Raw genomic sequence first — 26,710 nt, 5'->3', positions numbered from 1 at the left:
TCCCAACTTTGTGGGAACAGTTTGGGGTTGGTCCCTTCCTGTTCCAACATGACTGCCCACTAGTGCACAAAGCAAGGTCCATAAAAACACAGAAGAGCAAGTTTGGGGTTGAGGAACTTGACTGGCCTGCACAGTGTCCTGAACTCAACCCGATAGAACACCTTTGGGATGAATTAGAGCAGAGACTGGCCTTCTCGTTCAACATCAGTGCATGACCTCACAAATGCACTTCTGGGGGAATGGTCAAACACTCCCATAGACACAGTCCTAAATTTTGTGGACAGCTTTCCCAGAAGAGTTGAAGCTGTTATAGCTGCAAAGGGTGGGCCAAATCAATATTGAAACCTACAGACTAAGACTGGGATGCTATTAAAGTTCATGTATGTGTTAAGGCAGGTGTCCCAATACTTTTGGTAATATAGTGTATAAGTGACCTGTCAAGTAATTTTTTGTTTTATTTTTCAAAGACTTTAATAGAGTTCGCATGTTAACTAGAACTTTTTTCCTGTTCGAGATGTTCTGGTGCGAACCGAACAGGGGGGTGTTCGGCCCATCACTAGTGAAAATCTATGTAAATAGTATATGTGAACAAAGTGACAGAAAACCTAACTAGTACACTAACTATACTACTAAATATACAAGCAAAGGGGAAGCACGGATAAACAGGGCATAAACATGAATGGGACTGGGAACAAGGGAAGCAAGGGGTGATAGGATACAGGATAAGGCAGGGATCACAATAATGAGCATGCAGGATTAAGGCTAACAGGCAAAACACAAAAGCACTGATGCAAATCAATTGAGGGGTTTATAACTTTCCAGCAGCCAGGAACAGATTGAGCCTAATTACTGGGATCTGCAGACTGCTGGAAGACAGCCACTGGTCTCCACCATGAGTTGCTAAACTTTTTAAACTGCTGTACATAACAAATATGTAAGCTGAACTGTAATGCTGTACATTTCTGAAGATTTGTGATCATAGTAGTTCTATAAGTACAGTAAGTCCCCTACTTAAGTTCTGTTCTGGGAGGTTGTTCGTAATTTTAACTTTTTTGTACATCCAGCAAAAATCAGGGCTTGCAGATAAAGAATGTCAGCGCTGATAAGTGTGTTCTGGTGTCAGAACACAAAGGCACAGCATGGGAGATCACTGCACCAACATTGCTTGTGTTGATACAGCGATCTGTCAGTTTTTTTTTTCATTCAGCCTGCTGGGTTGAACAAAAAAAAACGAGTGTGTGTACCTGCGTTTACAGGAGTTGACATGCGAACACATGTTCGCATCTGTGAAAGTTTGTAAGTTTAATATTCGTACGTAGGGGACTTAATGTATATAAACCATCAATCTTTATTGCCTAGATGTTTGAATTGTGTGTGTTCTCTTTGAATCACACAAACTGCTTGTACATATCTATATGGTTAATAAGGTTTAAAAAAAGTCACCTGTCTATTCAGTTCAACATGTATGCTTGTATGTGTGTGTCGCTACCATTTTCCATATCGCTATACACTGTGCTCGCTAAGAAACACATCTAAAAGTTTTTTGAATTTCTCTAAGCTACTGACAACCACCATCTGTGGGAGGAAGCTCCACATCCTTACCACTCTAACAGTAAATAAACCCTTACGCACTTTAAGATTGAACTGCTTCTTGTCCAACTTCATTGTGTGGCCGCATGTCTTTTTTATAGACCTTAGGTAAATAGTTTACTATACTGAAATCACATATCCACTTAAACACCTCGTCTCCACGGAGAATAGGTTTAATATTTCCTCCCTTTATTAGCTTTGTTGTCCTACTCTGGACTCTCTCCAGTTAAAGCACATCTTTCCTGAGGATTGGTCACCAAAACTGGATGGCACAATCAAGATGCGGCCAAACCAGAGTTTTGTAAATTGGTAGAATTAAAGTTTTATCACTTAAGTAAATCCCCTTTTTAATACATGCTAATAGTCTGCTGGCCTTGCTTGCTTTAGTTTGGCATTGCATGCCATTGTGAAGTCTGTGATCTACAAGGAACCCCAGATCCTTTTCCATCCTCGATTTCCAAAGAGTTTCCCCCTCCAGCGAATAATTTACATTCATATTTTAGCTCCCAAGTGCATTGCATTCTTCAATATTAAACCTCATCCACAATTTAGCTGCCCACCCCTGTATTTCACCTAGGTCTTCTGGTAAAGTTGCTATATCCTATTGTGAAGTTATTGCTTTGTTTAGCTTTGTATCATCAGTAAACACAGAGATTGAACTATTTATTCCAACTTCCTATATCTAGGAGAATTAAAATGGTTCTAAAGCCTCAAGGTTTAGTACCTTGAGGCATTCTAAGCATTAAGGTAGAAAACTTTCTGTTCGGCAGGAGCCCCCCAGCCCCACCCCCCTATTCTTACCTGAGCCCGATCCTATCCAGTGGTGTACCCGATAGCAGTGGCTCTCGTTGCTGTCTCCCTCCTCATTGGGCAGATTAATAGCAGCGGCAGCCATTGACTCCCACTGCTGTCAATCAAATGCTGTGGTGAGGGAGCAGGGGGTGGGGCCAAGTTGCCTGGTCTGTATCAATAGGAGCAGACTGAGTGGCTTGGGAGCGAGCACGCACAGGTGTCCCTGTGGAAAGTGGGTTTCCATGGGGGCACTCGCTAAAGAGGAGGGGCCTGAAGCGCCAGTGAGGGACCCCAGAAAAGGAGGATTGGGGCTGCTCTGTGCAAAACCCTTACACAGAGAAGGTAAGTATAACATGTTTTTTATTTTAGTTTTGAAAAAAATAAAGTTTAATGTCACTTTAAAGCCTTTTCAATTTGCCACAGCCGTGGCCAAAAGTTTTGAGAATGACACAAATATTATTTTTACAAAGTCTGCTACTTTAGTGTTTTAAGATTTTTTTGTCAGATGGTACTATTGTATACCGAAGTATAATTACAAGCATTTCATAGATGTCAAAGACTTTTATTGACAATTATGCAAAGAGTCAATATTTGCAGTGTTGACCCTTCTTTTTGCAAGACCTCTGCAATTCACCCTGGCATGCTGTCAATCAACTTCTGGGCCACATCCTGGCTGGCGGCAGCCCATTCTTGCATAATCAATGCTTGGAGTTTGTCAGAATTTTTGGGGGTTTTTGTTTACCCCCATTTTGAGGATTGACCACATTTTCTCAATGGGATTAGGGTATGGGGAGTTTCCTTGCAATGGGCCTAAAATTTCGATGTTTTGCTCCCGAAGGAACTTAGTAATCACTTTTGCTTTATGGCAAGGTGCTCCATCACGCTGGATAAGGCATTGTTCATCAATAAACTGTTCTTGGATGGTTGGGAGAAGTTGCTCTCGGAAGATGTTTTTGTACCATTGTTTATTCATGGCTGTGTTCTTAGGCAAAATTGTGAGTGAGCCCACTCCCTTGGCTGAGAAGCAACCCCACACATGAATGGTCTTAGGATGCTTAACTGTTGGCATGACACAGGACTGATGGTAGCGCTCGCCTTTTCTTCTTCGGACAAGGTTTTTTCTAAATACGCCAAACAATCGGAAAGGGGTTTCATCAGAGAAAATTACTTTAGCCCAGTCCTCAGCAGTTCATTCCCTGTACCTTTTGCAGAATATCAGTCTGTTCCTGATGTTTTTCCTAGAGAGAAGTGACTTCTTTGCTGCTCTTCTTGACACCAGGCCATCCTCCAAAAGTCTTGGCCTCACTGTGTGTGCAGATGCACTTACACCTGCCTGCTGCTATTCCTGAGAAAGCTCTACACTGGTGGTGCCCTGATCCCTCAGCTGAATCAACTTTAGGAGATGGTCCTGACGCTTGCTGGACTTTCTTGGGCACCCTGAAGCCTTCTTCGCATATGCAGTGGAAATGTTTTTTTTTTTTTTTATGGGATTAAGTTCATTTTTATGGCAAAGAAAGACTTTGCAATTATTTCAATTCATCTGATCACTCTTCCTAACATTCTAGAGTATATGCAAATTGCCATCATAAACTCTGAGGTAGCTAACTTTGTGAAAATGTATATTTGTGTCATTCTCAAAACTTTTGGTGGCCACGTCAGTATACCAATTTAGTGAGAGAAGGAACATTTTTGGCAAACAAGGAGAACTTTCAGATCATACCAGTCTCCAAAGAAGTTACACATTTGGGTTTATTTTCTATTCTTTTAGTAAATTATCACTCAGCAAAGTGAATGTTCACTAAGTTTGGATGAATAAGGCAAATCAATATTCAATTTGCACTCAAACATCTTCTGCACATGAATGGGTATTCAAAGTAAACACAGCTCCACCATATTTACTAAGCTAAGTGCATTTTCATTAAAATGTGTGTCAAGATTTTCCCTATACTGACAAATTCCTTCCAATAATTAAACTAAACAACAGTGCAGACTGATTGGGGTTGATTTACTTAAGGAACTAAAAACACCCAGCTCACTTTGTAATCAGTGTTAATTTTGACAGCAAATGGCATTTTAGTTTTAGCCTCATTTTAGTCTTCTGCAAGCGTTTTAGTTTTAGTCGTATTTAGTCGACTAAAACTCCAGTACATTTTAGTAGACTAAAACTAATTTTAGTCATCTATAATCGAATGGGTGTAGTTCAATTGTAATTTGTAATGCATTATTTAAGCATTTCTCTACAATTTCCAAACTTATTATATACTACTGCTGGTCCTGGAGTGAAAAATCTAATATGTTATTATTTATGGTATTAGGCTTTGAGCATGCACCAGTGATAATTTTGGCAGCAAATTTCGATTTAGATTTAGTTATAGTCTTTTGACTAAAATGCCATTTTAGTTTTAGTCGTATTTTAGTCATCTGAATTGTTTTAATTTTAGTCGTATTTTAGTCGACTAAAATTGTGTTAATTTAGTCGACGAAAACGTTTTAGTCGATTTTAGTCGACGAAATTAACACTGTTTGTAACATGACTGTTCACTAAGTTTAATAAATGAAGGTGTTTGTTTCAGTCAACCAGTCATGCTAGCAAAAATCCTGATTTTCCATTTTCTGTACACAAGATTGGGTATTCAAAGTGAACCTTTGGGGGGGGGGGCTCCCTCCATATCCATTGTTATATGTGCTCTTACTATGGAGGCTCTGGAAATTTAGAGTTAGGACCACAGTATATACAGAGGTGAAAACTCTGTTTTTTAACGTAAACTGTTAGACAGGACCAATTAGGTTCTTTTGCAGGCTGGTCGGTAAATGTGCTGGGAAATCTTTTGTTTGTTTGTGGTATTCAAAGTGAACACAGGTTTTCCTTTTTTACTGTCAATCACTTAGGAAAATGAAGATACAGTTTTCCAAGTGAACATCCTCTACTCCTTTAGTAAATCTTCCTCACTGTCTTAATTTTTGAAACCTAACCTTCCTGCTGTTATCTGCTTTCAGATTACATTTGAAGCTGAACGCGGGAAAGGCAAAGCTGGAGAGATAGCCCTGGACAATGTCTTCCTTGTCACTAGTCCATGCCCTGAAGATTGAACCTGATATTTTTTATCCAACTGTACTGTATGCCAAAAAAACAGACGTGCCTCATTTTTTATAAGAAAAGAAACTGTATTTTTTTCTGTGAGATGTGACTACATGGACCTTGGTCACAGTGCCATCTTGTTTACAGACAACGGGAACACATAGAACACATGAAGGGGAGAGAGTAGGTGTGTGTTCTGGAGTTAATATGTCATATACAAATATCTACAATGGCAAAATGGTGCTTATAGCTTTGTTTTAGGTAGAATAATCTTTTATAAAACTATTTTGTAGGACATTTGATGCAATGCGGCACTAATTAGTGGCATATTTCTATCAAATCATTATCTGTGTTATTGTTATTGAAAAGTATTATAAAAGAATAAGTATGCACTGTGGAAAAAAAAAACATACTTGATGGAACAAACCACATATTGTAGACACGTGATTGCGTAATATTCATTCTATACTATTGATAAAGAAAATTTCCAGTTGAAATATACATCCTCTATTTGCTTGGGGCTCATCTGTGCAGTAGCACAAATAGGTCCTCACCTTCTGCAGACAGAAAACAAGAACCCTACTAATCATGCATACAGAACTTTATGTACTCAAGTCCTAATGTTCAGATACAGGTTTTTTTTCTGGCACAACAACACATTTTCACACAGAATTTGAAATTTGTTTTTATAGCTCCAATGTCTGCTAAAATGTAGGAGCTGTGAGTGATGAGACCCCTTGTTAAAAAATGAATAGCAAATGGAGGTTTTTCATTTTTTTTACTGTAAATAGAATTTAGGCTTTTGGTTACCCATTGTATGGCTCACATTTTTTGTGGCCCCACACATCGCTTTCAAGTTATAATACTGGCAGTGTTGGGTTAGTTACTCAAAAAATGTTACTAGTTACTAGTTACTTCTGTAAATTGTAACGAGATTACTTTACTAGTTACTGCATTTGAAAAGTAACTTCACTACTTATTACTTTACTTTCCTCTTTCTTAAAGCGGAGTTCCGGGCACAAAATCAATGGTTTTTTTTTGTGCCCGTCCGCTAGTTCTGGATAACCTGAAAAGGAATTGGATAGTTAGGGTTTTTTTTTTTTTAAAACTCACGTTGTAATTGTAGATCGTAAATACTCACCTCAGGGTACTTCCTCCCTCGGAGCCGCGGCTCTCCCCGTCACTTCCTGCCTCGCGATGATTCCTGGGAGCTGAACGTCATCGCTCCCAGGAATCAATGCGACGGCACCAGCCCCGCACGTCATTTCCGGGCGGCGCGCCCAGAAGCTGTTTAGGAATGCGGCGCCGCACCGGAAGTGACGAGAGGGGCCGGTGCGGTGCATTCTGGGAGAAGAAGACCCGGAAGAAGACGCAGAAGAGGACCGCGCCGGCTTCAGCTGCCCACAAGAGAGATGGAAACGCTGTGAAAGAAATTTTATAAGTAAGTATTTCTTCTAAAAGGTAAGTGCGAACCGGGACAGATCAGAGGCTAGCCATTGTGGAATGTGCGAGCCCTGACTGTCCCGGGGGTATGCTTATTGAAAAATCACATCTGTGCCCGGAACTCCGCTTTAATTGACCGTGTAGAAGAAGATACATGACACTTTTTCTGCATAGAGTTTATTGTATAAACACAGGCTTTGGTAAACATGAGAACAAAACCTGAAAAAACAGAATAAAACATAAAGTGCAACAAAAAGTCATAAACTTCATCCCTCTCTATTCTTCGAAATAACGATTGGATCTCACGGCTTGGGTAAGGCAGGAAAGCACGTTCCTATAGCCTAGTAAAGTAGTGTAGTTACCTCCTATAGCCTAGTAAAGTAGTGTAGTTACCTCCTATAGCCTAGTAAAGTAGTGTAGTTACCAATATTAGTATTGTAACTAGTTACATTACTTCGTTACCAAAAAAAGTAATGTAGTTACTGTAATCAGTTACTTTGTAACTAGTTACCCCCAACACTGAATACTGGTTACAGAGATGTCAAATCATTATGTAACTCAAAGCAGACTTATTTCCTATTAAAAGGAAAGTTTTGTGTATTTTCAGTGAACACATATTTCTGTTATTATTGTAGTGTTTAGCTTAAAATAATTTTGATATGGCTTAGATTTTTACATGCTTGCTCTTCCATACATTTGTTATATATTAAGGCTAGTAGGCGCATTTAGTGGCTTAGTACAATAAATGCCTATCAACTCAAAGCAGACCTACTGTATACTCAAAAAGGTTTGCTATTTTATATGGACTATACAGTGGGTACGGAAAGTATTCAGACCCCCTTAAATTTTTCACTCTTTGTTATATTGCAGCCATTTGCTAAAATCATTTAAGTTCATTCTTCTTCCTCATGAATGTACACATAGCACCCCATACTGACAGAAAAACACAGAATTGTTGCAGATTTATTAAAAAAGAAAAACTGAAATATCACATGGTCCTAAGTATTCAGACCCTTTGCTGTGACACTCATATATTTAAACTGAGGTGCTTTCCATTTCTCTGATCATCCTTGAGATGGTTCTACACCTTCATTTGAGTACAGCTGTGTTTGATTATACTGATTGGACTTGATTAGGAAAGCCACACACCTGTCTATATAAGACCTTCCAGATCACAATGCATGTCAGAGCAAATGAGAATCATGAGGTCAAAGGAACTGCCTGAAGAGCTCAGAGACAGAATTGTGGCAAGGCACAGATCTGGCCAAGGTTACAAAAAGATTTCTGCTGCACTTAAGGTTCCTAAGAGCACAGTGGCCTCCATAATCCTCAAATGGAAGACGTTTGGGACGACCAGAACCCTTCCTAGAGCTGGCCGTCTGGCCAAACTGAGCTATCGGGGGAGAAGAGCCTTGGTGAGAGAGGTAAAGAAGAACCCAAAGATCACTGTGGCTGAGCTCCAGAGATGCAGTCAGGAGATAGGAGAAAGTTGTAGAAAGTCAACCATCAGTGCAGCCCTCCACCAGTCGGGGCTTTATGGCAGAGTGGCCCGACGGAAGCCTGTCAGTATGGGGTGCTATGTGTACATTCATGAGGAAGAAGAATGAACTTAAATGATTTTTGCAAATGGCTGCAATATAACAAAGAGTGAAGAATTTAAGGGGGTCTGAATACTTTCCGTACCCTCTGCATATAGGCACTGCTGTTCCTATAGCCTCAAAGCTAAGTATCTGCTGTGTGGGATTATTAAAGGCATGACTGTTTTTCCCATGTTTTGGAATTACGTTTGGTGATGCACTGATGCCACTACTGTGCTGCTCATTGTCCTTTTGAGGACTTGCTGCAAAGCAAGCTGTACCTTTGGATCTGCAGAGAAAGGATCTCCCTACTCCAACTTTATTCATTCTGTGGATCTTATTTACCTTTCCAAAATTCATACTAATGCCACCCCATCGTGTGCTCCTTTCTATTGGTAGAATCTTCTTCATCCCTATTTCCCCACCAGTCATCAATTTGCCATCCATCAGTTAATTAGATCACCAGTCATCGGGAGGGCAGATCTGACATGAAAAAGAAAAGCCCTTTTCCTTCTTCTACTAAGAATGCTATTGTTCTAGGGTGACACAGTGGGGGAGATTTATTAAAACTGGAGAGAGCAAAATTTGGTGCAGATCTGCATAGAAACCAATGAGATTCTAACTTCAGCTTCTTCAGTTAAGCTTTGACAATAAAACCTTGATGCTGATTGATTTCCATGCAGAGCTGCACCAGATTCTGCATTCTCCACTTATAGAAAATAACCCCCAACGTGGAAAGATGAATGGTAAGTTGGTCCTTGGGAAAAGAACAGCTGCAAGAAGCCGACAGGCAAAACTGATGACTAGTCCTTGGCCTTGCAATTTACTTTTTTGGCACAGCTTACTCAGTACAAGTCCTAAGTTTGTTGAGCAAAGATATTGGCCACCTAGGTTTTTTTTCAATGGATTAGCCAACTCACACACTTGCATTGTAATTTAGATCAGTAAAGCACTACCATTGTGTTGCATTGCAAAGTTGAATGCAGTGCCGGAATATGTATTGCATAAATATAGCTGGCCCCACGTACGTATATATATTCACAAACTATATACAGAGAAGCACTTTCCTACCATGCTGCTGAGATTGGTAAGTCAGTGTTCTCTCTTTAGGAAATAATCAGGCTGGTTAATTACAAGATTCACATTATAACGAAAAAAAAAAAGTAATGTAAATATTTCTAAAACATAAATATGGGATACCCTGAACACTTTTTAGACAAATAGGTAGGGATTGCTCTTTTGTGTTCTCCACTAACCACATTTAAACAATCTTAACGAAATAGGTATATGCTTGAATGTAGCTGATTCATCTTTAACCCAGGTTAGATACCAGTTCATCCAGCACATTTGTGCCTTATGCAGCAAGAGAGATGGAAAAAATCCAGAAGTCAGAGTAGGCTAGAACTGCTGCATGCAAACAGGTAACAGCTTCCTATTCTTTTGGAACTGTACTAAGGGGTTGCCATATTTTTGGTTAAAAGGAATGTGTGATAGATGGATCTGCATTCTAGGAAGATTTATGGTCATACATTACCCTTGGCTCCTGCAGTTTACCCTGCCACATAAAGGCAAGAGGTATAACAGATTGTAGCTGGGCTGCTGACTGCCAGGAAGCACAGAATAAAAACAACCTGGGAAAGTCTGCTGTATCCATTTGTGTACCAGCATATAATTCATTACCTGTCAATTTGTGCACTGGTGTGCAGTCATGTTGGAACAGGAAGGGGACATCCCCAAACTGTTCCCACAAAGTTGGCAGCATGAAATTGTCCAAAATGTCTTGGTATGCTGACACCTTAAGAGTTCCCTTCACTGGAACTAAGGGGCCAAGTCCAACCCCTGAAAAGCATCCCCAAACCATAATCCCCCCTCCACCAAATGACTTGGACCAGTGCAGAAAGCAACGTCCATAAAGACATGGATGAGCAAGTTTGGGGTGAAGGAACTTGACTGGCCTGCACAGAGTCCCGACCTCAACCTAATAGAACACCTTTTGGATGAATTAGAACGGAGACTGCGAGCCAGTCCTTCTTATCCAACATCAGTGCCTGACCTCCCAAATGCGCTTCTGGAAGAATGATAAAGCATTCCCATAGACACACTCCTAAACCTTGTGGACAGCCTTCCCAGATGAGTTGAAGCTGTTATAGATGCAAAGGGTGGGCCAACTCAATATTGAACCCTACAAACTAAGACTAGGATGCAATTAAAGTTCATGTGTGTGTAAAGGCTGGCGTCCCAATACTTTTTTAAATATAGTGTATGTGTATGGCCAGCGGGAAGTGATTAAAGAATAACTGAAAGACAAAACTTGGGGGAAAGCTACTAATTGTGATAACTTTCCGGGGCTCCAAGGTTTTCCTCTAATTTGCAGAAATTTCCTCTCACTTCCTGTTGTAGGACAGGAAGAGAAGGTAAATCTTCCCAATGGGACCCAGATAGCAAAAACAAAAACTGGCCTGGGTTGTAATCCTCCCTTCAAATCCTCCCTTCAAAAAAAAAAAAAAAAGTTTTACCTATAGTTTTACTTTAAGCATACATATCTTTGAAAAACAGATGGTAGGTGTCAGGTTTAGTTATGGATGTTTTCAAACCGTATTTTCAACCATCTCTTGTTTGGTTCTCCACTTTTTCCTTAAGAGTAGTGATTCTTGACCAGGGATTTACAGTATAAACCACTGGAGCACCTCAAGGCATACAAAGTGGTACCTCTGAGGTTTCTTCTGATATTGACAATTATAAATTGACCCTCTCTATTACTTTGGGATGCTTGGAACACCTTTTTAAGTTTGCAAAAGCTGTGCCCAGATCCTGAACTCCTAGTTCTAGGAGTATAGACTTACCTTCAAATGATGATGAACAAAGACAGCTTTCCAGCTGAAGAACAAGTTTGACCAAACTCTTTAAATCTGGCTTTACAGGATAGGGTTGGGATGAGCCTGTGCTCCTTAATGAGGGAGTACAAGCTCTGAGAACAACATTTTTAGTGTACTGGTAAGGGGGCCCACAACTTTCAAATCCATAGGGCCAGTTCACACCAGAATGCAGTGTCGGAAACTTGCATTTCGTACATGTTTCCTGCACCACGTTCAAAATGCACTGCACTTGCGATCTGCAGCGGGTGCTAGTGTTAACTTATTTGACACCCCAAATGCAGGACAGAAATGCAGTGCGTTTTTCTGCCCTGGATCACATGGTAAAGTAGTACCAGACGATTCAGTTGCTGTGCGTTTAGTGCATGCACTCATTTTGGTGTGGCTTGGCGTGGTTTCAGCCCATTCAAATGAGCACATTCCTGTGCAATTCATGGTGAGAACTGGGCAACAGTCTAGTTTTTCTCTAGATAGGCATCCGACTCTTTTGGAATATTGGTATTTTCCCCTGGGTGTGTTAAACAATGAAAAGTAAACAATAAATGCATTGTAACTGTGCCAAATCTAAGCTTTTATACATAATTTCAAACATGTTTTGCAAAATAAGCAAATAAATTATGTGTGTTTTTATAAACTATATAAACAACATATTGAATATGTTTAAATTAAACGCAGACGTTATTGTTTAACGGATTACTGTCTTTTTTTTTTTTTTTTTTTAAGTGAAAAACGATTTTTATGCCTCTTTTTTCATGCATATTTAAGGTGCAGTAATGTACATAAGCTGCATAATGTGTGCATACAGTGCATCTGCAGGTACAGCTGTTTGGGCAATTATCACATCTTTTACATAGTTGCTGTACAACCCTGTTGACTTGCATTGGTCATGTTTGAGCCACCTAATGCAACATGCTACTTAATTTATGCACAGCCCTGGGCGCCTGCATGCTCAGGTTTCGGAGGATTTGGGGGGGGGGGGGGGGGTAAAACTGCAGCTCAGACAGCTGGTTTTTCTTCCCCAAAAAAAGATTAGTGCTGCTCAGCACCCTACTCCTGCGCTCAGAACCTGGTCCTCAGGCTGCCTCAATCTTGGAACTTGTACTCATACTTGGCATCCACTATGGCTAGGCTATGCTGCCCTCTACGACCGGGGCGGTCAACCAAACACTGGAAATACAAAACAAAGAAAGGGCGCACCAGCCTAGCGCATTATCCTCAGCAAGTTTATTGATAATAAAAAGATAAAAATCAGCTACTCACAAACATGCGTGAAAGTCAAGCATTTCAATTCTATAAAGCAGCATCTTTACAGGAGTGCAATATCTCATAGAAGCGGAGGGCTGACGCGTTTCGAGGCCTTGCTTCTTCCTCAGAGCCAAGGCATGTTTGTGAGTAGCTGATTTTTATAATAAACTTGCTGAGGATAATGCGCTAGGCTGGTGCGCCCTTTCTTTGTTTTGTATTTATGGTTTTTCTTCCCCAGCTGCCTATTAGAAATATATAGCCTGACAGAGCTGTACACATGCTGTGGCTGCGAAGTTTTGCTTCGTGGCTGTGCCAATTTTAACTCGGGCTGCAGAGTTTGACAGGTCACAATCAATAGGGCCGCACCACAACTGTGAGCTAACCTCTTGGCTTGCAGTTGAGGCACTGTCACATAATGTAAAATGACTGTCCGGCAATTTAAAAAATAGTAAAAAAAACAGGCATCATGTGGAGATAGTAGTGCCTCCTGAATGCCTGCCAACCACTGCTATACTGCCCTCTAAAAAGCAATCCACTGTTAATCACTCGTTAGAGGGTGATCAGCATTACCACCAGTCTGAAAGAGCCCTAAAAATTAAAATTTCAAGACCCACAAGTACCTTTGTTCTTGGGATGTGCAGCTGAATTACTCGCTCCTTGTGTTGTGTGCAGTGACCATTATTGGATTGTGTGTATATATCAGAAAGAAGGACTGAGCTTTATCGAAACATTGACAATACAAAAATGCTGCTATTTTGATCTATCTCCTCTATAAGACCTATGAGTGTCTCTATACTAGGTTTGGAGATATATATATATATATATATATATATATATATACAGGCATACCCCGTTTTAAGTACACTCACTTTACATACACTCGCGAGTACAGACACAGCCTGGTCAGCTTGGCATGGCACTACTCCCTGTTTTTAACTTTGGTGTCTATGGGAAATCTTGGTCAGTTTGACATGGCACTGCTCCCAAACCATAAGTGACAGGGATACCAAACATAGGGAGCACCGAGAGGGGACCCAGGACTACAACATATCCTATTTGTGGCCAGCCAGCTTGCCAAGGTAATCTACCATATCATAGTCCTGGATCCCCTTAACATGCTCCCCAAGCTTGGTGTCCTTGTCAGCAGTGCCATGTCAAGCATACCAAGATTTCCTATGGCGCTAGTGTATTTACATGCATTGAGAAATGAAAAAATGTATTGCTTCACTTTAAGTACATTTTCGTTTTACATGCTCTGGTCCCATTGTGTACTTAAAGGTAGGGTATGCCTGTATACAGTATATATATAGATGCACACTGCTTAAAAAAAATAAAGGAACACTTTTTAATCAGAGTATAGCATCAAGTCCATTAAACTCCTGGGATATTGATCTGGTCAGTTAAGTAGCAGAGGGGGTTGTTAATCAGTTTCAGCTGCTTTGGTGGTAATGAAATTAACAACAGGTGCACAAGATGGGCAACAATGAGACCACCTCCAAAACAGGAATGGTTTTACAGGTGGAGACCACTGACATTTTTTTTCCCCTACTCATCTTTTCTGACTGTTTTTCACTGGTTTGCATTTGGCTAGGGTCAGTGTCACTACTGGTAGCATGAGACCATACCTGGACCCTATAGAGGTTGCACAGGCAGTACAACTCCTCCACGATGGCACATTAATAGAGCAAGATTCCAGAAGACAGGCAGTTACTCTAGGAGAGCTGGACAGGGCCGTAACAGGTCCTTAACCCATAAGCAGGACCAGTATTTGCTCCTTTGTGCAAGGAGGAACAAGATGAGCACTGCCAGAGCCCTACAAAATGAGCTCCAGCAGGCCACTGGTGTGAATGTCTCTAACCAAACAATCCGAAACAGACATCATAAGGGTGGCCTGAGGGCTCGAAGTCCTCTAGTGGGCCCTGTGCCTACTGCCCATGACCGTGGAGCTCGATTGATATTTGACATTGAACACCAGAATTGGCAGGTTCGCCACTGACATCCTGTGCTTTTCACAGATGAGAGCAGGTTCACCCTGAGAGACATGAAAGGCTCTGAGGAAGCCGTGGAGAACGTTATGCTGCCAGTATCATCGTTCAGCATGACCTGTTTGGTGGTGGGTCAGTGATAGTCTAGGGAGGCATATCCATGGAGGGATGCACAGACCTCTACAGGCTGGACAATGGCACCCTGACTTTCATTGGTATCTGGATGTAATCCTTGGACCCATTGTCAAACCCTACACTGGTACAGTGGGTCCTGGGTTCTTCCTGGAGCACGACAATGTCCAGCCCTATGTAACGGGAGTATCTTTTATTGGCTCACTAGCTGTGATTGACTTGATTGAGTGAGGAGCTAGAGAGAGATCTGGGAAAGCTGAGGCTCCTGTGCACATTGCTGGATTGAGAGGGGGCTTGGGTGAGTGTTGGGGTGGCTGTTGGGGGAGCAGCACGCAGAAGGTTTTTTTACCTTTATGCATAGAGTGCATAAAGGTGAAAAAAACTTCAGACTTTACAACCAGTTTAAGTGGTTTGTTACATTCATGAGCTTGTAAAAAACAACATACTTCCTGAATGGATTAGCAGAAAAAAATATAATAAAGAAAGGCTAAAGAGGAAACTAATTCAGCCATCACATCCAAGAATGAGTAAGCTGCAATATGATAAACGTTTGCTTTTGGGTTTAATACTGCTTTAATTCCACATTAATTTATCTCTCATGCAATACTCCCTTCCTCCCTCATGCAATACTCCCTCCCACATGATGAGCCCACTCGCATCAACTGTGTTGGAAAAAAAAAAAACATTAGGTCCTTTCACACGGGCTTTCCGCCCGGCGGACTCTGTTTTGCTCAGGGGTCCCCGCTGAGCAGGCAGATGACAGGGCCATCTTTGCTCTCTGTGCTGAATGGAGAATCGGATGAAAACGGACCGTCTGTCTGTTTTCATCCGATCCTATCTGATCCTCCAGACAGATGGAAAATAGGGTTTCCATCCGTCTGGATTTCACAGACAGGATCGTATCGGAGAGCAGCGGGTGTCAGCGGACATGTCACCCCTGACATCTGCTGCTCTATAGGGGTGCATGGAGCATCCGATCAGGTCCACCTAAAAAACTGACAGGTGGACCTGATCGGAAAGCCCGTGTGAAAGGACCTATTACCTGAGACCTGCCACCTGATATATCATGAATGATGGTTGGAGCACAACACTGCAAATGGATAGGGAATGCTAAAGATGAAAAAATCGCTTTGACTGTATGAGGATTGATACATTTTAGTTCTGTTTTGGATCATAAAGTGGGTGTTGCAATGGTAATCAGGAGATACATACTTCATTATCATACATCATACACAGCTGTGTTTAGAAGTGCTGAAAGATGAGAGAAAACACACATAAACATCAACAAGCCAACAAGTCCTGGGCCAAAAACATCTGGAGATTTGATAGAAAACGGGACAAAATAATCTAATTTATGTCTCTCACATGGGAACCTTGGCCAGATATAACCATTTTTTTGAATGTATTGCAAAAAATAGAGTAATGTAAATAGGGACTTTTTTTTTCTAAATGTTTATTTATGATATAACTAAAGGTACTCAAATGATGTTAATTGATCATGACCAATCAGTGTGAATACTTTTAGGTTTTAGCAGACACCTATTGGCAAGGGATCTTGAATGACTTGGAACATTTGGACATTAATCTGTTGTTTCTTCAGGAAAAGAATATTGTTGATTTTTGCTCAGATTACATTTTATACACATGTGCCCTTCAGGGTTAGTTCAAGTATGTGTAGAGCACCAAAACAAAGTCCCAAATGCCAACACAATAACAACCGGTTATATTGCAAAGCATGTAGATTGTATATATCCTGGAGATACAATTTGAAGTAATAAATGTTCTGCCAACCAAGTGTTGCTCATTACTCCACAATATAGAGAAGACAATCAAGGCCCAATTAGAGGCCCTATAGTACTACACACATATATTAACATAATGCAATCTCAAGGCTGGTGCAAGGATTTTTGTGCACTTAGGCGAAGGTGAATTTTGCTGTCCCACCTCCCTTCCCAGCGACAATTGGCCATGACAGCACCAGGTCTGCAGGTGGGACAGCGGAGAATTGCAGGGGTCACTCAAAGGGAGGGCACATTGCGGCTTGCATCACGTCCACATAAAAGCCGACAAGTCGGCTTTACCAAAGTACACACACTGCCGGACGATATAGCGTGTAAAAAAACACATCTGCAGCACTTTTTGACAAAGCACACTAGTCGCTTGAAACGCGCCACTTTACTTCCCCCTGCCTGTACACCATTGTGTGTGTGTTTTTTGCTTTTATTTTGCCTCCTGAATAAACTAAATTGCATTGTCTATGGGAGTGCAGCCATCCTTCATTTTTTTATCTAAGTCTGCTGAACTGTAGAAATTCAAAACCCCTGCAAGTGGCTGGGGATTCCGATTTTAACGCCCCCCCCCCCCCCCCTCTTATCCTGGTGCCCTAAGGCAGTTGCTTAAGCAGCCTTATGGTAGGGCCAGCCCTGTGCACTCTGCATATCCTATCCATGCAGAATGAAATGTAAATAGGGCAAGACCATAGCAACTTAATACAGCAATGCAATAGTCTTGGCAAGAAAAAACACTAACACTAAATGCTAGGTGCACATGCAAGCATATTAGTAATCCAAAGTATATGCAGATCTAATATGCCAGAGGATACTGGAGTGAAGGGATTGACAGGCAGGGCTGGGTTACAGTAACATGGATGCCAGCTTTCTCCATCTTTCTGCAGGTCCCCCAAAAATCCCCTGCTGCTGCATCACACACAGTGAAAGACAGCATTTACGTCACCTGGGCTAACCTTCTGTGCTACTTCCCAAATTTTCATGTAAGTGAATATTGTTGTTTAATAAAGGTGTTAGTGTAGCCCCCTAGTCCTAACCAAGGGCTACTGTGTCGATTTAGTTTTTGGATGGGCTGTAGTTAGCGCAGATTGATTGTAGAGTTTTTCACATGGTTTTTCCCTAAGCTTAAGTTGGCTTGTGATTTCTCACTGTCGCCAGTAGATGACGCTATTATCACTGGTCGTAGTATGAGATTTCATAAACAAAAACAGTTAGGATTATTTTAATTTGCTCGCTCTTTTTCCCTGGACTAGGAAGATGTTGCTAGATGGAGCTCAGCTGTTAGGCCCAATAGCTTGTTTTGGGCCCTAATGTGTGCTAAAGTGGTCCTGAAGCTGTCCTACCTGGTCTAGAGGAAGCTGTCCCAAGGAGACCCAGGGAACCCCCCTGCTGAGAAAGAGCCAGGAAGGAGGCTGGTCTCTCAGAAGGGCCTGGTGACTCACTTGGAAAACGCACTGATATTTGTGAACTTGATTACAGTGTTGCCTTGTCAGCTTAAATGTTCTGATGCTGTAAAGCTGGACATTTATCTGGAGTGTCTGTAAGTGATCTGCTACGGTATCTTGAACCCCCTACACTCACCTCCCCAACTGTTCTGCAATTATTCTGCAATAAATTGAATTTAAAAAGACAAAAGTGACAGGCGCCCAATATCCTTTCTTGAGATACTGGATGAGAAGAGAGAGACACGGAGCGCCTCTAAGTGCAGAATGCTTTAATCCAAGATTACACATACGATATAAAAACTCACATGGGGTACAGTAATACAAGGCTCAAGAGATGGTGATGGCAGATGGTCGTGGAATCCAGTGGCCGAAGATGGAGTGCAGATGGAAGCTGATGGATACGGCAGGAAAACAAACTAAGCCGCCCGTTGTCATCCGGAATCCGGTACTTCTGCGTGTTGGGCTGGAAAGCAACGTGAAGCCGCGTGACGTCACCAAAGTCTACTGGGAGACACAACGCGTTTCAGAGCATATGCCAAGCTCCCAGTGAGCATGCGCGCTCTTTTTTCAAGTGTAAATGCAGATAGGTCGGAAGGAGCCTGTTATATGATATCAAGATGAATGGGGAGTGTACATAGCAATCACCGCCACTTAAAACCAGGCAGCGGAATGAATTAAATTATAACACGGGCATCACAAAGGACATGTGCGATCAAAAAGACACACTTATTAACCCAAATATCTTATAATCATAATACAGTAATAGGATTACAAAGAGTAATAAAAGATAATTAAATTAAAAATGCGCACAGTTTAACATTATGGTAAAGTGATAAAGAAATATGAACTATAAAAAAGGATACTAATGGAAAATAAAATTAAGATGAGGATGGAAATGAGAATAAAGTAAAAAATAAAAAATATAAAAAAGAATATATGTTTTTATTTTTTATTTTCTACTGAACACCGTGAGGTGAAATGCTAGCCCCCCCCCTGGCCTCTGGAAGTGCTATCCTGCCTTTGTTGTTACAGAAGGGTGTTACATTTACACTTGTATTTGCATCAGTGCCCTGCACTTTATTCTGCCTATGCTTCAGAGTCTGTGTATGTGGGTCAGAAGCTGCCATCCAACCCAACCACCTGTCAGCCTTCCAACAAAGCATAACACTGTGTCCATGGACTGAGAGCACTAGGAACTGGGACTCATAAGAATTATTTTACACTATTTTCATGTATTTGAGGTCCACCTTCAGGTGGTATTTGCGCTCTTCATCTCTGTTTTGGATTTTTTGCAAGGCAATAGCCTTGCAGATGTTCCATTATATAGGTGTATGAAGTGTACATTCAGGTACATTGTTTGGAAGCGAATACTGTTACACAGGTGGAACCCAATTGCAGCCCTAGGTACACTCTTTCCATGAGATGCATCTTGCTGTAATAGTCAACCATCCACAAATAAAATGTTATCAGTAGGTAATTGATAAGTAACTGCAGTATGTAATGAGCGAATGAACGTAAAGTCATTGTAAAGTCAAATAAAGATTACTGCCAGGCCCCCTGTTCTACTAAATTATACTATACCTTATTTCAGTTCGTTTCTGGCCGGTCACGTGACCTCTAGCCACTCTCCTCCCCCGATCTAAGGGCTATAACAGGAGTGGCCAAGGTCCCCCTCTGATGTCAGCCGTGAGGTCATGTGACCACTGTGCTGTCCACTCAGCCTCTCCCACTGTAGCCCTTAGATTGAGGGAGGAGTGTGGTCGGAGGTCATTTGACTGTACATAAATTAACTGAAATAAGGTTTTTAGAGGCACAATTTTATACAAACATGTACACAGTGTAGTATGCCCAGCTACTATTGTCGGCAGGAGGGGAGGGGAGGGGCGGGGCAGAAATTGGCTCCACACACAGGAGCTGACAGGCAGGGAGGGAGGGGGGGAACAAAGGAGAGCACCGAATGATGGAGGCATGTAACCTGACCATGGTATCATGGATCAGCAGCCATGATTACCATGGTCAGCACACTAAGGGGGGCACAGGAACAGGCAGAATTAACCAGGTTTCTTTACAGCATAGAAAGGGCAGATTAGCATTGTGCTGTTTAGCGTGCTATAAGGGAACAGGATCTCTTTTTTTTTTTTTTTTTTTAGGTTTACAACCTCTTTAAGAAGACGATTCTCCAAGTTAATGCATATAAATACATAGTTATACCACAATGGATGACACCACTACAGTAAGTAGGTAGCATCTACATAGTGTCCTCTGGGTGCAACAATCATTACATTCGAATAGACAGAGCCATAATATGTATGAAATGGAATGAACTCATGGCAAGTAATGGCCTAATAATTGATTCACCCTAAACATATCAAGGAAATTGAATTTGCTGTAGTAAACGACATCTTGCAACAGCAAAAGCCACCAATTGGACTAGTGTCACTGGTGAACTTCACTTATGAACTTTCTCCTTCCTCATCTCATCCCTTTTAAATTGCATAATGGCCACTTACCAGTCCTTAGATGATGTCACTGCATTTGTTTTCTTATTTCATTTGCTGCAAATACCGAAAATACCTGTTGATTTAACCAGAAATGCCATGTACTCGCCACTTCTTGTTAGTTTAGCTGAAATCCCAAACAATGTTATCTTTTTTCCAAGCTATTTCCTGAAAAATACAAATGCCCCAACCCTATTACTAATCCTAATCCTAAAAATGGAACTGCAAATCCTAACAATGAACTTTTCATTTTTGCTTCCTATTTAGTTTGTTAAATATACCTTTGAAAGCATGTTGTAATATCTGTGCAAAAAAAATAAATAAATACTAGAAGCAAATGGAAAGTGCGGTGGAATTGAGACACTCTATAAATCAAGGTTTATTTAATAAAATGTAAGGTATCTACAAGTGATCTTAATATGAATGCTTATCACATAAACAACATCCAGAAATCTTGTACGCTCATACCTTCCTGTGCTCTCTGCCTCCACTTACAGTTAGCTTTCTTCTAAAGTATTTGTGAACTACAGAACACCCTCCCCATGTGGCAATAAAACAGAAAGGAGGTGGTGTTCTGTAGTTCTAGTATTCTTCTCTGGCCATTCACAAATTGTCTTGCTTTCTGGGAGAAGAAATTTTGTGACTGGGCAAAGAAATAGGGGAGAGGGAGCAGCAGGATCCTTCACAGTCACATCCACTTCTCTTACCTCTCGCAGCACTGAAAGATCACCGCTGTGCGGCATATGCAGCAACAGTGAAGGGAAGATTTCTACAGTAAGCAGTATCCAGAAAAACATGGGATATTCTTTATTAAGGGTACATTTTGAGATTGGTTGTTGTGTACCCCAACAAAAAAAAAAAGTTACTGGAGTTTAGCTTTGAACTTAAAAAGGAGCGATAGTCTCTATCCAAAAATATTAAACTCATGCTTATCAGTCGCATATTCTTTGCATGTTCTCATTCATAGTATTGGGATGCCTTCCTTTACACACACATGAACTTTAATGGCATCCCAGTCTTAGTCCGTAGGGTTCAATATTAAGTTGGCCCACCCTTTGCAACTATAACAGCTTCACCTCTTCTGGAAAGGGTGTTCACTAGGTTTAGGAGTGTGTCTATGGGAATGTTTGACCATTCCTCCAGAAGTGCATTTGTGAGGTCAGGCACTGATGTGGACGAGAAGGCCTGGTACGCAGTCTGCATTCTAATTCATCCCAAAGGTGTTCTATCGGGTTAAGATAAGGACCCTGCGCAGGCCAGTCAAGTTCCTCCACCGCAAACTCACTCATTTATGTCTTTATGGACCTTGCTTGTGCACTGGTGCGTGGTCATGTTGGAACAGGAAAGGGCCATCCCCAAACTGTTCCCACAACCTTGGGAGTATGAAATTGTCCAAAATGTCTTGGTATGCTGACACCTTAAGAGTTCTCTTCACTGGAACTAAGGGGCCAAGCCCAACCCCTGAAAAACAATCCCACACCATAATCCCCCTTCCACCAAATGATTTGGGCCAGTGCACAAAGCAAGGTCCATAAAGACATGGATGAGCGAGTTTGGGGTGGAGGAACCTGACTGGCCTGCACAGAGTCCTGACCACAATCCGATAGAACCTTAAGGATGAATTAGAGCGAAGACTGCAAGCCAATCCTTCTCTCCAACATCAGTGCCTGACCTCACAAATGCATTTCTGAAAGAATGGTCAAACGTTACCATAGACACACGCCTAAACCTTGTGGACAGCCTTTCCAGAAGAGTTGAAGCTGTTATAGATGCAAAAGATGGGCCAACTCAATATTGAACCCTACAGACTAAGACTGGGATGCCATTAAAGTTCATGTGCGTGTAAAAGCAGGTGTCCCAATACTTTTGGTAATATAGTGTAGCTCGGTGCAGCAGGAGCCTTTTGATTACTCATGATTTGTCCATCCTAGAAAGATTGCTAATAAAGTTTTAATTTAAATTTGAATATAGTTTTGAATAAAAACTGCACTAAAACATTGTAAAGGTGTTTCATGCCATGGCAAACTTTTTTGCAATTACAGTACCCCTTTGATGAAGAAGTACACCCACCTCCAAATTTTCTGTGTTGAAAAATGGCTAAATTGTTTCATAAATATAAAAGATATTGTGCAAAATGTCAAATCAAAAGCAAATTATGATGGTACTAGTTTAATAAATGGACCCCTGATACAAATAAACAGCAGAAGTGAAAATGTTTTTTCTTGTAAAGCAGTGTGTGCATGCCCTCTACTGGAGAATAGTAAGCATTTTCATTACCTAAAAACTTGGCTTTACAACCCTACACGATTAGTGTCTTCAAATGTTTTCTTGTATACTTCTAACTAAATTTTCTACACCATTAAGTGTCTTATAATAATAAGTTGTAGCTCATTACATCACAAAAGCAAAATCAATATTAACCATTTGCCAACCAGCCACCGCAGATATACGGCGGCAGGTCAGCAGGTTCCCGCCAATCGCCATACCTGCACGGTGGTTCGGGGAAGCGATCCTGGGGGCGTGCACGCATGCCCATTCGCCAGCGGGGAAGCTGATACACAGAGACGGCAGCCACGATTGCTGCCGGGCACCCGCGATCGCTCCCCTTGTAGAGAGAACGTCAGTCTGCTGTCTCTCAGCAATCAACACAGAGCTCCTGTGTTCCTCCTATTTAGGAACACAGGTCTCTGTGTTGAGTACATAAACCCCCCCCCCCACCCACAATTAGAAAGCACCCCCTAGGCTCACATTTAATCCTTTGATCGCCCCTGCGTTAACCCCTTCCCTGCCAGTGTCATTAGTACAGTAACAGTGCATATTTTTAGCACTGATGAATGTAGTAATGTCACTGGTCCCCTCAAAAGTGTCAAAAATGTCAGTTAGGGGTCTAATCTGTCCGCCACAACGTCGCAGTCCCACAAAAATTCGCAGATCGCATCCATTACTAGTAAAAAATAAATAAATAAATAAATAGAAATTACATAAATCTTTCCCCTAGTTTGTAGACGCGATAACTTTTGCGCAAACCAATCAAAATACGCTTATTGGGATTTTTTATTACCAAAAATATGTAGCAGAATACAAACTGGCCTAAAATGATGAAAAAATTTGATTTTGATCTTTTTTTATTGGGAATGTTATATAGCAGAGTGAAAAATATTGTTTTTTTTTTATTCAGACTTGTCGCTCTTTTTTTGTTTATAACGCAAAAAATAAAAATTGCACAGGTGATCAAATACCACCAAAAAAGCTCTATTTGTGGGAGAAAAAAAAGGACATCAATTTTATTTGGGTACAGCGTCGCAAGACCTGCGCCATTGTCCATTAAAATAACACAGAGCTGAATCGTAAAAAATGGCCTGGTCATTAAGGGGGGAAATCTTCTGGTCCAGAAGTGGTTAAATAACTTAAAGCGGTTGTTTTATTACTTGCATCCTCTCTGTTTTATGAAGCTCTAATGTACTGTGTGTGTTTTTTATATTTTTTTTTAAGTAATACTAAAGTCTCATTTTTTTTTTGTTTAAAAAAACAAACACGTCATACTTATTTTCTCTGTGCAGGTAAGTATGGTCAGTGGTTGGAGAGCACCTGGTGCCTAGAGGAGCTAGCCTAGCTAAAAGGGCAGATTACAAGAGGAGGTCATCTATTTGGAGCACACCAAGCTAATAATACAAGACTTTAAAGGCGCAGCATGACCTGTAATGGGTCATAGAGTAAGGTGAGCAGGCATTGCACCCAAAGGTGTCTGGTGATGGCTTTCTAACACCTAGCTGTCTCTGCATGGATGGATAGCACATTGTTTATTTTTCATCCTGGGAACATTGTTTTTTGAAGTGGACTTATATAATTAATGGAGGTTTTTCTGAAATAATTTCTTCACTATAAAAAATGCATTAAGACAAAAAACTTCTGCCTTTAGAAGAACTTAAAATTCTAATCCTAAATACCTTTTCTCTCATTGCCGCTCTGTGGTCACGTGATCCCCCTCTGCTCTCCTTCCCCTCTCTAAGGAGAGCAGCGGGAGGAGCTGAGATTCCCCTCTGATGTCAGCCGGCTTGCAGAGGGAGGATACGTGACCCCAGAGCGGCACTATGAAAGGAGGTATTTAGGATTATATTTAAAAAAAAAAACAGACAAAGTACTTTAGATATTCATAAAACAGAGGATACAAGTAATGGGGTGTATTGCAGCAGAAATAGCGTCAGAAGGAGAGGGGAGCGGTGGGGAGCAGATCGACTCGGACATACATACTAAGGTGACAGGCAGGAAGAAGGGGAAATCACGGTATCATAGATCACCAGCCATGATTACTGTGGTCAGCTCACATAGGGGGACACAGAAACAGGCAGGATCAACCAGGTATTTTAGAACATAGAAACTGACAAATTACACTGCAACAGCACTATGTTGGTATTCATACTTTAAAGGAACAGGACATTTTTTTTTTTATCATTGTCAGAGATATCATTTACCTAGACTGTTCAAAAAAAAGTTTACCCCTAAATTAACCATAAAAGTCAATTCAATAATTACACTGCCATAATCCTCCAGTGCCGCAGGTTTGTAACAAGGAAAAAGGACCCCTGGACAGATGCAACTGACACATTGGTGGCTCCATGGGTTTGCTACACCTGCCTTTTTCTGCATCTACCAAGAAGTCTTGTGATTCTGATGATTTTGGTGGCTCCAGATTGGCCCTGCAGGTCTTGGGATGCCAACTCCATTTGTTTGGTATTGGACAATACTTGGAGACTACTGCTCCTATAAGACCTATTATTTTAGGGGCTTGCTTACCACATTGCTTTACAACTGTTGTTTTTAATGGCTTTGGCTTTTAACAAATCAAGTGTTGTGGTGTGGATTATCGGTTGTGATCATCCACATCATGCATAAAGTGGAAGTCTGATCAAAAGTTAACTAATAGACAGAGAACGCAGGGCGGGTTGGCCTTGCCCAATCTATGGAAGTATTACCAAGTGGCCCAACTGGCCCAGCTCTCTATGATTTATACTCGCGGACCTAAACCTGACTGGATTCAAATAGAGAGGCAAGCGATCCCCCACCACACGCCAGATTATATCGCTTGGTGCCCACCTAAGCTTCAACCAGCGATACTAGCACCCACCCTCTCGCACTCGATCAAATTATGTAGACAACTCTATCAACTCAACTCACTGGTCTCGTCTATGAAAGTGTTAAACCACCTATTTCATCACCCCCTGTTCTTACCTGGGCATGACGTCAAGGCATTTCAATGGTGGACGTACAAAGGTCTATATCGCATTGTGCACTTTCTCACACCCTCTGGTCCTCTCTCCCTCTCCCATTGCATTTCCAAACTTAAAATGCCGGCTTCGGAACAATTCCGGTTTCTTCAAATTTCCCATTTCCTGCACTCAATGTGGTCAGACAAGCGAGTTCCCCCGATTTTGACTCCATGCGAACGGTGGTGTTCTGAATCTGCTGAATTGAGGATGGCATATCGATTATTTATTCTGCACTGATGGAATCCCTGGAAAAACCTGCTTATGCACTTATATGGGAGCGCGACTTACAGGTGGAATACTCACCTAATGAGTGGTACCGCATTTTCCATAGATACTTCAAGGGCATAATCAATACCTCCCTCATCGAAGCGAACGTTAAAATACTAACCCGGTGGTATCTTGTCCCGACCCGTCTGGCACTCATGTTTCCTAACACCTCCCCATTGTGTTTCAGGGGATGTGAACATCAGGGCTCTTTCCTTCATACCTGGTGGTCATGTCCCAAAATACGTTCCTTCTGGAACAAATTTTTCCATTTACTCCGGCTTGTCACAAGCCTCCAGATTCCGCAGACCCTTCAAGTGGCCTTCCTGCATGATTTTCTTCACAAATATCCCAAACACCTGTCAGCCCTACTGTTCTTTATGCTCCTGGGAGCAAAGCTCACTCTGGCCAAAGCCTGGAAAAAGCCCTCAGTCTCCCTAAATTCTGCCAAACAGAAGATTTCTTGGATAATGTCCCAGGAAAAGGTTGTACAGTAGCTGTTTTACAGGATCGGGTGGACAAGTTCGAAACTACCTGGGACCCCTGGGTGCACTACCTACAAGTTGCCCTGTGATCCTCCCTGGCCTGCAGTGTGTGATACATCCCTTGGTGACTCTTTCCTTTTCCCTCTCCCCTACTATCTTCTTTCTACTGATTCTTCTCTCCCCTTTCTCTGTCTTCTTCTTTTACCTCGACCACCTTTTGCAAGTTGAAGCGCCACTATTCCTCCATG

General features: G+C 41.5%; 1 protein-coding gene across 1 annotated transcript in view; it reads left to right on the top strand.

Moving 5' to 3' along the window:
* EGFL6 (EGF like domain multiple 6) overlaps positions 1 to 5,787 on the top strand; it is a 130,400-nt gene extending 124,613 nt beyond the window's left edge. The window contains exon 12 of the mRNA XM_082244727.1: positions 5,380 to 5,787. Within this exon, the coding sequence (XP_082100853.1) occupies positions 5,380 to 5,472 (93 nt within the window). The 3' untranslated portion in view covers positions 5,473 to 5,787. The remainder of the gene's footprint in view (positions 1 to 5,379) is intronic.
* The last annotated feature ends 20,923 nt before the right edge of the window (positions 5,788 to 26,710 follow it).

This window comes from Pelophylax lessonae, assembly GCF_965119305.1.
Source record: "Pelophylax lessonae genome assembly, chromosome: 2".
NCBI lineage: Eukaryota > Metazoa > Chordata > Amphibia > Anura > Ranidae > Pelophylax > Pelophylax lessonae.
The sequence above is the reverse complement of the archived record's forward strand: the minus strand, read 5'-3'. Positions and strand labels throughout refer to the sequence as shown.